Genomic DNA, 13612 nt, shown 5'->3' with positions numbered 1-13612 from the left:
ACGCAGCACTATCATATCTCAAGGCACAACATGCTGAGGTCATGGTGCTGGTGGAAACCCATCTCAAGGGCCAGCTAATGTTAACGCTCAAGAAACCCTGGGTGGAATGGCTCTACCAGGCCCCTTACACCACTAACTCCAAAGGGGTTGCAATCTTAGTGGCCAAAACTCAGATCTGACCCCCAGGGCAGGTTCCTATTTTTACATGCTAGAATCAATGGACTTGAGCTCCTAATATTGGCAATGTATATACCACCTCCCTTCCAATTTAATGTATTGATAGAAGGCTTGACATTTATCTCCCAATTCCTGACTGTTCCGGCAATTTGGATGGGTGATTTTAACAATGTTGTCGACAGGGAGCTGGACAGACTGACGTTGACGCCCACCGATAATCCCACCCACTCCCACACAAGATTTGGCAAACTCCTGAACTCGCCCTGGTAGACACCTAGAGTCACTGCCACCCCCAAGACAAGGTGTTTTCTTGCTTCTCAGCAACGCATAACTTTACGTCACAAAAAGACTTTATATTAATATCTCGTTCTCTTTTCTCGCTCCGTGGCGATGTGGGTTTTAGCCCACGCATCCTTTCTGACCATGCCCCCTACTGGACTGAGCTTCGACTCGACTCACCCCCACAACATATGTGTGGAAACTTAACCCCTTTTGGTTATCGGTGGTTCCTGACATAGAGGGGGCCGGAGACGAGTGGGAATTCTTTTTTCGAACCAATAAGGACTCAGCCTTGATGTAGTTTGGGATACCTTTAAATCTCATGCCTGTATGATACTCTCGCAGCTCATATCCAGATATAGGAAGATTTCCTCACAGGTGGTCAGGCAGGCAGAGCAAAACCTGGCAGATGTAGAGAAAATTTTCTATAACAACCCCTCACCAGCCACGGCCGACCAGCTGAAATTACAGGCCAGGGTGGTAAATAGCCTCCACTTTGAAAAGGCAAAGAGAGAAATATCTTTTATAGTAAACAGAGAATGTATGGGTGTGGGGAACGGGTGGGACATCTCTTAGCCTACCTAGCACATCTGGAACACAGGCCACCTACTGTGGTCTCCCTACGAAATGCTACTGATGTATTGATCAGTGACCCTGACAAGGTAGCTGGGGAGTTCCGCTCCTTTTTCAGATCCCTATACACCTCTACTACCAACAACCCCAAGGAGGAGGTGGAGGCACTCTTAGCTAGCATTGACCTGCCCACACTAGCCCAATCCTAGACTGAGATGTTGGAAGCTCCCATTTCTAAGAGGGACATACAGGCGATGTCCCACCTTAACCCATCGAAGGCTCCTGGCTCAGGTGGCCTCCCCCTTAAAATTTTACACAACCTACAGTGAAACCCTAGTTCCCAGACTGCCCGAACTATATAAATATATTTGAATCCAGTTCCTTACCTAAATCAATGTGTGAAGCCTTTATAGTACTCATACCAAAACCAGGCAAAAATTTAGAACTCCCCGAATCGTATCATCCAATATCCCTTCTGCAACTAGACATCAAGATCTTGGCCAAGGTCCTGGCACTACGACTGAACAAGGGGATCCCCACCCTGGTTCATCCGGACCAGACTGGGTTTATGCCAGCAAAAAACACGGCATTTAACCTATGCAGGTTATACATGAGTCTGAAGGCCAGACAAGACCAGATAGGATCCAGAGTCGTAGTGTCTCTAGATGCCACGAAAGCATTCGACTCAGTAGAGTGGGACTACCTCTGGGAGTGTCTGGCACGGTTTGGATTCGGACCCAACTTTATCAAGTGGATCCAACTCCTCTACCAAAATCCTGGTGCCAGGGTGTTGGTTAATGGGAGGATCTCTGACGCCTTCCCCTTCTCCAGGGGCACGTGTCAGGGATGTCCCCTGTCCCCCCTGTTATATGCCCTAGCGGTGGAACCCCTGGCATCCTATGATCACACCCAGGAATTAAGGGTCTGCAATGTGGGCACTTGATAGAGACAGTAAGTCTATATGCAGACGACATGTTACTATACTTGGAAGAGGCTGGCCCCTCCCTAACGACAGCCCTCGAAGTAATACAAACATTCGGAAAATACTCAGGTCTGAAAATAAATTGGGACAAATCCCAGGTCCTTCCCCTAGACATCAGTGCCCCTACAGAAACCCGGGCCTCCTCCCCCTTATTCGTGATAGCTCCATGAAATATCTAGGTATAACAGTCACCCGCTCCCTGGAAGAGTATGTCAAGCTGAACATAGATCCCTTGTTTGCATCCCTGAAAACCAAGACACAGACGTAGGCCAGACTGCCCCTGGGCGTAATGGGCCGCATAAACTTAATCAAAATGGTCCTACTCCCCAAGTTCCTATATGTACTGTGGCATGCTCCGGTTTACTTACCCCTTAGAATTTTCAAATCCATAGAAACCATTCTAAATTTCTTTGTGTGGGGCAAGACCCGACACAAACTGTCCTGGCAAGTGCTGAAGAACCCCACTGATTTAGGGGGCACAGCACTACCAGATTTTAATTTGTATTACTTAGCAGCGCAATTGTCCCACTCTTTCTACCTAGATAAAAATGACAAAGAACGTTATCTGGCTCTCGTATGCTCCCCATACACCTGTATACATACCCACCCCTTCCAAATTCTCTTTAGAGACCCAGGGGATCACTGAGTGTTGGGAAACCGAAGGGGACTACTGTACAATCACTGTAAAATCTGGAAAGTGATGAGACGCAGACTAAACCCCCCCATGCACTCTCAGACACCCCTTTGGGACAACCCAGGCCTAAAAGAAATACTAACGATACCAGACTACAATCTTTGGATTAACCAGGGTGTGATGAGCCTCACAGATGTATTTTGTGGTGATACACTAAAGTAATTTTGTAACTTATAATATAATATTAACTGGCCGGACTCCTCAAAACTTATTTCAATATTTTACAACTCTCTTCTCTGCCCAACTGCTACAACACTCGCCTATCAATTGAAAGATCGATGGGCTGGGGACGTGGGGGAGATGAAGGATGACGAATGGGAAGACGCGTTAGATACCTGTAAAAAGGTCTCTACCAAGCTCTCAGACTGCCTTACACAACTATATATCATACACAGATCCTATCTGACCCCCCTTTGCCTGACCAAATACAGACCCGACAAGATGGGGTCCTCCCTAACATAATGCCCCAAACAATGTCTACTGGGAATGTTCCCAGACTCGGATAAATTTCACGTTATATTCTTACAGGAAACACTATTTACAGCTAGATTGCTCATAGCACGTAAATGGCTCGGGGCAGTGCCACCACCACTCCAAGAATGGATATCTGCAGTTGACAGTGTTTTACCCTACAAAAAAGAATTCTATGCCCACAGGGGCTGCCCGGCCAAATATGGGAAGATTTGGGACACTTGGTTAGATACTGCATCCACATGCAATGAGATAGCCGAATGACCCATCTTAATTTGTGCACACCGTATGTTGACCAACTTCCCCTTACAATGTACCCAGGGAGTTGAAAAACCCATGATTATAGATTAGATGATTGTGCTTGTGTAATGCAAATAGAACTTTATGAGCTCTCCAGTGTATGTTATTTTTTTTCCCGTTTTATTTTGCTTATTGATTGTAATACCAATGTCAATACTCTGTAAACATGTACTCTTCTCAAATAAAAACCAAGTTATTTGTAAAAAAAAAATATATATATATGCATATGAATATAGAAAGTATAAACAGTCCATAACATTGTCACCATATTCTGAAAAGATACATTTGAAATCCTACTGCACCCAACGCGTTTCAGAGTAGTTTTCTCCTTCTTCAGGCGTATGAAGAGAAAAATATATCTATAACATAGTTGAAAAACAATAAATGTCTGACGATATAAAGTTGCAATGAAAATAACGGTTGTGAAAACAATTAACAAGTACACTTACATATGTTTTTTGGTGACAGGGTGAATTCAACATTCTATCATATTACGTTTAAAAACAGGAAAGATACATATATCAGTAAGAATTGTGTTTGTTGACACTCTACTTCAATAGCATAGGCATCAGAAGAGATTTTTTTAAGACTATATGGTGTTTCAAATCACCCAGGGAGCCGACTACCCGCTCCCTCCACATCCCACAGAGGGGGAGTGGCCAGGAGGACTCGCTGGGGCCGGAAGTGGAAGGATCCTGCAATAAATGGCATAAATCATTTGGGGGTATAATACTAGTCAGGGACAAAAGGTATATTGGTATATATATATATACTATATATATATATATATATATAGTATATATAATATTAAAATAGCCCATATTTCATTACGTTAATCTATTGCAGATAATATACACTATGATATAGTTATGGGTGACCATATGCCATATGTAGTTAAATAGATTGATTATAAGTAATATATATTAACCCATAAATAAATAAAGGCTGTATAAATCAGCCTGGGTATATATTCATAAGGTATAGGTAAAGGTGTAGATTAACTCCAAAAAAGAGATCAGATGGTCACAATAAGATTCAAAGGGATAAAGCTTAGTCAAGCATCTTTACCTTAAAGCAGAGTCTTAAAAACAAACAGCCACACGTCCTGACATCCAGCAGATGACTGATGGATCTAGGAAGCACTGGTGGTTCCTAAATACCTCTCCCTTTCCAATCAGCTGGCGCAGGTAATTGCAACAGCTGATGTTCCTGTAGAGAGAGGGAGGGAGCAGGTCTCTCCCCCTGGGTGATGTGCACGCAGCCCCATCCCCAGCGCGCACGAGCAAAGCTTTGCGTATTGGGGATGGGGCTGCGTGCACACCGTCTATATAACTACATATGGTCACCCATAACTATATCATAGTGTATATTATCTACAATAGATTAAGGTAATGAAATATGGGCTATTTTAATATTATATAGAATTAAATATATTATCTTTTACCCTCATTATACTCCCTAACATTTTATTGTTGTTGTATTACTCCTAGATAGAGTTGAACATTTGATTAATTCATTTTCAACGTATTATATATATCTTTCTAGTTGATATCACCTCTTCTACAATAGAACCTCTTCTTCTGCTTTGTTTGAGTGTCATCAGCAATACTCAGGTACACGATAATATTTAAAAATAAGAGGGGGGATAAATATACAAACAACTACACCAATATACCTTTTGTCCCTGTCTAGTATTATACCCCAGAATGATTTATGCCTTATATTGCAGGATCCCTCCACTTCGGGCCCCAGCTAGTCCTCCTGGCCACTCCCCCTCTGTGGAATGTGGAGGGAGTGGGGAGTCGGCTCCCTGGGTGATTTGAAAGTCTTTAGTCTTAAAAAACCTCTTCTGATGCCTATGCTATTGAAGTAGAGAGTCAACAAACACAGTTCTTATTGATATATGTATCTTTCCTGTTTTTAAATGCAATATGATGGAATGTTGATTTCACCTTGTCACCAAAAAACATATGTAAGTGTACTCGTTAATTATTTTCACAACTGTTATTTTCATTGCAATTTTATATTGTCAGACATTTATTGTTTTTCAACTATGTTATAGATATATTTTCCTCTTCATATACCCCTGAAGAAGGAGAAAACTGTACTCCGAAAGGCGTTGGGTGCAAGAGGATTTCATATGTGTCTTTTCAGAGTATGGTGACAATGTTATGAACTGTTTATACATTCTATATTCATATGCATATTTTAGCTACTATGATTAACTATGAATAAATAGTTTTTCTACTATAATACTCTCAATACTTTTCAATTTTAACTTAGTGTGCCTTTAAAGTACACCATAGGGGATTTTCTTTTGCTTCTAATAACTGCATAGCATTACCGTCCTGTTCTCTTCTTTTTTATTTCTATTTTTGAGAGTTGGCCAGGCCTTTTTTTTTTTTGGAGGGCGGAGGAGAGAGTCCAGTGTTAACCACTGAATGCTCTGGAATCTCTCGTAAAAAAGCAGAGCAGAAACGTTTTTTTCTTCAGGAACCCTATTTTGAGGATGGGGAAAATACGGGTCATCTCTTATCTACAATCGTAAAATCCCAAAAACCAATGTCACAAATAGTGGAATTGAAAATTTCTCCTACTGAAACTGTGCGAACAACTTTGTAGATCTCAACTTTTGTTGATTTCTATAAAAACTTGTATAGCAGTAAAGTATCCTATATGGAGACTGATCTGAAACTTTTCCTGAATTCCATTACTTTAGCAGAATTATCAGAGAGTGATAGAGAGATGTTGGATCAACCCCTGTCATTAGAACTCCAAAAAGCTTCAGCTAATTTGCATAATAATAAAGCCCCAGGTGCAGATGGGTTACCAGGGGAGGTCTACAAGGTTTTTGGAGAAGACTTGCTGCCGGAATTGTTGGAGGTCCTTAATACCGCATTTGAGAGTGGCCATCTGCCATCTTCTATGAATGAAGCAATTATTGTAGTGTTGTTAAAACCCGATAAAATCCCTAGTAATCTGGAATCATATCAACCAATTTCATTACTTACCTCAGACGTGAAACTATTGGCAATAGTCACTAGGTTGACAAAAATAATTTCCAAGATGTGGTTTTGGATCCCAGTTTATAAGATGGATACAACTATTTTATACTGCCCCAGTGGCACGGGTGCAGGTAAATGGACATATAGCACCTTTTTCATTGCAACGAGGAACAAGACAAGGATGCCTATTATCACCTTTGTTTTTTGCCTTAGTTTTAGAACCACTGGCTGCTTCTATTCGCCAATCAAAGAATATTACTGGGTTTTGTAGATCTATGGGAGAGGACAAAATCGAAATATACGCTGATGATATACTTTTATTCCTGGAAGATACTTCGTCCTCATTGGAGGCAGTAATGTCTTTAATTAAAACATATGGCTCTTATTCTGGCTTTAAGATAAATTGGGACAAATCAGTACTCCTACTGATGTAGTTTCAACATTTAAATATTTAGGGGTACATATAACATCACAAGTGAGTACATATGTGGAGAGGAATCTGTCCCCACTACTTAAGCGGCTTGGGCAAGTGGGAAAAATCTAGAGTAAATTACCTTTGACAATAATAAGTATAGCCAATTTAATAAAGATGATTTGGATTCCACAATTATTATATCTGCTCCATAATTGCATCATTTGGTTACCACGGAAATTCTTTAAACAAATAGATGCTCTGTTTAGAGATCTTATATGGAGGTTTGACTGTCCTTAATGCCAGACTTTATTATCTGGCATCTCAATTTCAGCAATTAAATGGATGGAACACTATAGATTGTGAGGATCCTATACAACAAATACATTTTTCCCAAATGCCAATAAATCCATTAGTGCAGTTAATAGTTTCCTATCAATTTTTTAACAAACACAGATACCCTACATTCTACTTGGTACATAGGACTTGGACCACTGTTACAGCTACGGCATGCCCTACAGTCTCAAGCAAAGACATTTATATTAAAATATAATCCTTCATTAATCTTAACAATAGCAGTTACTACTAGACATGCTAAACAGGGACTAATGGGAAAGATATACTCTTCTTTTAAAATGATAACAAGAATCAACTAACAAGAAGTTAGCTATGGACGGTGGCAAAGAGACATAGAGGCACTTAGTGATGAGGAATAGGGGCAAGCCTTGAAAAATGTATTTAAGGTATCCTTATCCTTTGCACAATGTATGACTCAATTATTCATTATTCACTGAGTTTACTATACTCTGGTAAAACTGTATTCTTGGGGTAAAGCAACTACATTTAATTGCCCAAGATGTATAAATGGTACTGGTACACTCATACACATGCTGTGGCGATGCTCCAAATTGCACCGCTACTGGGAATCCATATTTGATATTTTGAATTCCATGTGCTCTACACAGGTGAAGCCCGATTCAAAAGTAGCATTGTTAGGGATTATGCCGGTAGATACTTCCCCAGAGGAGGTACAAGTGATGTGGCTGAGAACTATGTACATGGCACGGAAACTTATATTGCAAAAACTGGATATCAAACTCCCCACCAAAGACAGATCATTAGATTAAAGCAATTAATCTTAATTCAAGATGAGATGAACTTGCCTATAAACATAGGCGATGCCCTAAGAAATTTAAAAAAGATCTGGCATTGGTAGTTAGTGTCTGATTTGGTTAAGAAATCCGATGAGCATATCAATAAGGGCCATTAGGTAAGAAAGCTACACAGAAGCAAAATTAATATAAATAAAACTGTTATTAAATAGGAATATTGTGAAGGTGGGAAGTGTAAAAGGAACTGACGAACACAGATAAAGAGGGAAAAACATTTTTTTTCATCAATTAATCCATAATTTTGAACAAAAACATTTTTTAGAGACAAATACCAGTAAAAAAAAATGTAAAGCCATCTCCAGTGGGACTTTCCAGGTTTCACTATGGGCAAATGGAGACCGATTGTATAGGTTTATGATAGAAAAAATGTTTAAACCATGTTTATAAATCCTTCATTCCACACAAAGGGCCTATGCTCAAACTGTGACCAACCCAATTACTGGCCATGTACTTAATATTTATTTATGAATGCATATATATATATGCCACCAAATAAATAACTATATCTGTTATAATACCAATAATTATTACAATAAAAGTATTAGCATAACTTTATCTGTGTGTTTTGGAAAAATCAGATTCTGTTATCATCGTACACATATACAATACATGTAATTCCGCTATTGTAAGCAATTGTAATCAATGCTATTATATCAGAAAATGCAATGTGATGATGGAGGAAAAGCTGAACTCTACTGAGACCCAATTCAAAATATGGTCCAAAACCTCATGATATCTCATTAAGAATAATAATAGCTAGCAAACACACATTTCTCTTACCTTATACTATGAAAGAACAATGATCATTCCCTATGTCCTAATTAGAGCAAGCAAGTTTTCTGCTTTCATGGAATTTTCTACTTTTCTACTTTCATGAACAACAGAAAAACCTCCAAAAAGCCTCCTGCGCTTCACATTGGCTCTGTATGAGCGAAAAAGATGATTCTAAACTAGATGAACAGATTTTCATGAATTCTGAATCTGTATGCTACCACCACCTATTTTTTAAAAAATTGTTTTGTTTCATATATATTTGTTATATTACTAATTTTGCTTTATTGATCGTTTCGGAATTCATTTAGTTTAGTTTTGTTTAATTTCTTTTAGTTTTTTAATTTGCTAGTGAATTCCAAATTTTCAGAATGATTCGAATTTGGAAGAGTCGGAAAATGATCGACCGATTAGAATTCCGTGTGAACACGTCCTTAACTCATCAGCTGTCAGCGGGCTTCTCCGCTGAGAGCTGAAATGTAATACTGGCAATAGAAGAAATCAGGAAAAAAACAGCGTGGGCACCCCCAAACTCGAAGAGCCTGGTATGGATTTTAATGGGAACCCCACACCAATTTTTTTTTTAAATGGCATGAGGCCCCCCTATAATCCATACCAGACCCTTTTTTGAGCATGCAGCCCAGCAAAGGGGGGGACAAGCGAGCATCCCCCCCTCCTAAACCATACCAGGCCACATGCCCTCATCATGCACCCCAAAGCACCTTGTCACCATGATGATGGGGACAAAGGTCTCTTGCCCACAACCCGTAGCGGTGGTTGTGGGGGTCTGTGGGCGGGGGCTTATCAGAATCTGGAAGCCCCCTTTAACAAGGGGCCCCCAGATCCCGACCCCACCCCTTATGTAAATGAGAATGACCTACACATTCACCAAAAAAGTGTAAAAAGTGAATAAAGACACAACACAAATGTTTTCCTTTTTTTCAGGTCCAGCAGTGGAGGCAGGTGGTGTGACTGATGATGGATCTACACGGGGGACACTTTATTTTTTAATAAAGGAATTGTCAAAAACTTGTGCTGTGTCTTTATTCAAATTTTACACTTTTTTTGGTGAATGGATAGGAGTACTATGTACCCCATACTCATTCACATGGGGGGCAGGATCTGGGGGCCCTACGCCCCCTGATTCCGATAAGCTCCCCACCTGCAGACCCCTACAGCCACCGCCAAGGTTTGCAGGGAAGATGCCCTTGGCCGATCGAAATACAAATCAATCCAAAATTTTGGAATTTGTTAGAAAACTAAATTCGGATACATCCGAATTTCCCAATAACCAAAAATGTGTCTGAATTTACATTCGGACCCAAAGGAATTGCATGTCTAGTATAGGATAATATTGATGGATGTCAGTAGTTGCATGGCACTGTATGAACATTTCCACCAAACAGATTTGTGTTTTATATATTAATAGAAATTATAGATACTATACCTTAATGTAAACTGATCCAGTGTTGAATTGTTAGCAACTGTGATGTATACATGTAAGATTTCCCCTTGTTTAGTAGGCTTTGATGGTAGCCAGAGAGCAACATTGCTGTCCAATCTGAGCTCTGTAAGCTGAGAATTTTCTGGATTACGATATATTGTTATAGTGGTAATCCTCTGTAGGTGGGAAAGGGAGTCTTCCCCTTGGTCTCTACCAGGGCGGATGGAATTTCCTTTCCTTGCTTCCTCAGCTGTGCACTCTGCTTCTTCTGAATGTATGCTATAGTAAAGTTCCACAGGAATACCATCAGGCTGCTCTTGGTTTCTCTTACGACCTGTAACAACAGGGGTTGAGGTAAACCAGGAGGGCTGGAAATCAAGTTCTGCTACACACAATCCAAGAATTCCTTGCAACCTGCAGCTCCCCTTTGCCTCTCTGGTTTCTCGAAAAGCAAACAATTTTAGACATGGAAGCCTTTCTGTGTCACTATAATCATCCCAGTCTCTGCCAGCAATATAGAATAGAACTTGGACTTTTGGTTTGTTGGGATATACTTTATCATTGATTAGATAAGTTTTTAGCTTCCAGTTAAAGGTAAACTTGTTGGATGCAAATACCTGAGAGGACAACAGAAGGTCTTCTGAAATATCCCGCTCAGCAAAGAAGGGTCCATAGCTAGCATTCAGTATTGGAGTTCTTCGAGATTTATGAATGAAGAAAGTCTCTACCCTTGATTGCAAGCTAGAATTCCTCATAAAATCCTGGTTGTTTTCTTTCATGAGAAAGGCAGTTTCTGCTGTAGTTATTCGATAGTTTACAGGTAGATATGTTGATGGTGCTGAAAACCTCTGGAAGTTGTCAAGGGCCCCTCTAGACTGTGTAACTATGAAAAACAGAAAACAAAATTAAAACTAAAAGGAAAATAATAAACAAAGCAGCAGAACATATACAAAGTGCTAAAAGAATGACATTTACAAATTACTATTGCACAAGTACATCCTTATGGAGCATTTTATTAATGTCATAAATAAATATGCATTTAGCAGAGCCTCAGTCTCCCATCATATCAGTTGACCAGTACTCTGATAAAGCAAATAATATAGTTACATAGTTACATAGTTACATAGTAGGTGAGGTTGAAAAAAGACACAAGTCCATCAAGTCCAACCTATGTGTGTGATTATGTGTCAGTATTACATTACATATCCCTGTATATTGCGGTCATTCAGGTGATTATCTAATAGTTTCTTGAAGCTATCAATGCTCCCCGCTGAGACCACCGCCTGTGGAAGGGAATTCCACATCCTTGCCGCTCTTACAGTAAAGAACCCTCTACGTAGTTTAAGGTTAAACCTCTTTTCTTCTAATTGTAATGAGTGGCCACGAGTCTTATTAAACTCTCTTCTGCGAAAAAGTTTTATCCCTATTGTGGGGTCACCAGTACAGTATTTGTAAATTGAAATCATATCCCCTCTCAAGCGTCTCTTCTCCAGAGAAAATAAGTTCAGTGCTCGCAACCTTTCCTCATAACTAAGATCCTCCAGACCCTTTATTAGCTTTGTTGCCCTTCTTTGTACTCGCTCCATTTCCAGTACGTCCCTCCTGAGGACTGGTGCCCAGAACTGGACAGCATACTCCAGGTGCGGGCGGACCAGAGTCTTGTAGAGCGGGAGAATTATCGTTTTATCTCTGCAGTTGATCCCCCTTTTAATGCATGCCAATATTCTGTTTGCTTTATTAGCAGCAGCTTGGCATTGCATGCCATTGCTGAGCCTATCATCCACTAGGACCCCCAGGTCCTTTTCCATCCTAGATTCCCCCAGAGGTTCTCCCCCCAGTGTATAGATTGCATTCATATTTTTGCCACCCAAATGCATTATTTTACATTTTTCTACATTGATCCTCATTTGCCATGTAGTCGCCCACCCCATTAATTTGTTCAGGTCTTTTTGCAAGATTTCCACATCCTGCGGAGAAGTTATTGCCCTGCTTAGCTTAGTATCGTCTGCAAATACAGAGATTGAACTGTTTATCCCATAATCTGTTTTGAATATTACTTTAACCACTTCAATACCCGGCCATAGTCAAATGACGTCCACAGATGGGATCTCCCATCCTGGGTGGACGTCATATGACGGCCTCGGCTTTCCGCTGCTACTGCGGGCCCCCGGGGGCCCGCAGAGCGGCGATCGGGGTACCGTTGTGTCCCTCGGGACACAGCCGTTCCCCGATGGGGGTATTGAAGTGGCGGCGGCGGGCGGTGGAGCGGCGACCTGTCAGACTGCAGAGCGGCATTGGGAAGCGGCGTGTATCGTCTCTCCTAGTGCCTCCGGTGGCACGCAGAGCGGTGATCGGGGCTGAGGCTTTTTCCCTGGATACAGTTCAGCCCCGATCACTGTAGCCAATGACATAGCTCTTCACTACATGACCGGCTGTGTCCAATCACAGCTGGTCACTAATGTAAACACAAACACTGTGAGTAACTGCTGTTGCTGGGCTCTTCTCCTCACACACCGATCCAGTGTGAGGAGAAGAGATCAGCTAACAGTGAGTTACCTATTACATATGTACTACTGTGCCCAGATTGCCCCCCTAAATAAAGAGTACCTGTCATCAGGAGTACCTGTCATCTAGAGTGCCTGTCATCTAGAGTACCTGTCCATCAGGAGTACCTGTCCATCAGGAGTACCCGCCACCTCACCACCTGCCACCAGAGTACCCGCCACCTTATCCCCTGCCACCAGAGTAGCCGCCACCTCATCCCCTGCCACCAGAGTACCCGCCACCTCATCATCTGCCACCAGAGTACCCGCCACCTCATCACCTGCCACCAGAGTACCCGCCACCTCATCATCTGCCACCAGAGTACCCGCCACCTCACCACCAGAGTACTTGCCACCAGAGTACCTGCCACCTCACCACTGGCCACCAGAGTACCTGCCACTAGAGTACCTGCCACCTCACCACCTGCCACCTCATCAGAGTACCCGCCACCTCACCACCTGCCACCAGAGTACCCACCACCTCACCACCTGCCATCAGAGTACCTGCCACCAGAGTACATACAGCCAGTCAGCCACTATGTCCAGAAAGGTGTACACCCCAGAAGAGGCATACCAAATACTGAGTCTGACCGATGAAAGCAACAAGGAGCGCTCACCGCTCAGTTCAGATTCTGGTTCTGGTTTGGAATATGAGCCCCCCGAAGGCAGCACATCAGGATCTGAATCAGAGGAGGAAGCAGTCCGTCCAAAAAGACGACGATCTGAATACCAGGCAGCTACCAGCAGTGCCAGCGGTGGTAGACCCCAGGAGGAGGGGCCCAGTACAAG

General features: G+C 41.7%; 1 protein-coding gene across 1 annotated transcript in view; it reads right to left on the bottom strand.

Moving 5' to 3' along the window:
• TMEM132C (transmembrane protein 132C) overlaps nt 1–13612 on the bottom strand; it is a 921872-nt gene that overhangs the window by 593417 nt on the left and 314843 nt on the right. Inside the window, exon 2 of the mRNA XM_073627978.1 lies at nt 10284–11163. Within this exon, the coding sequence (XP_073484079.1) occupies nt 10284–11163 (880 nt within the window). The remainder of the gene's footprint in view (nt 1–10283; nt 11164–13612) is intronic.

This window comes from Aquarana catesbeiana, linkage group LG01, assembly GCF_042186555.1.
Source record: "Aquarana catesbeiana isolate 2022-GZ linkage group LG01, ASM4218655v1, whole genome shotgun sequence".
Taxonomy (NCBI): Eukaryota; Metazoa; Chordata; class Amphibia; order Anura; family Ranidae; genus Aquarana; species Aquarana catesbeiana.
This window is presented reverse-complemented; position numbering and strand designations above follow the sequence as displayed.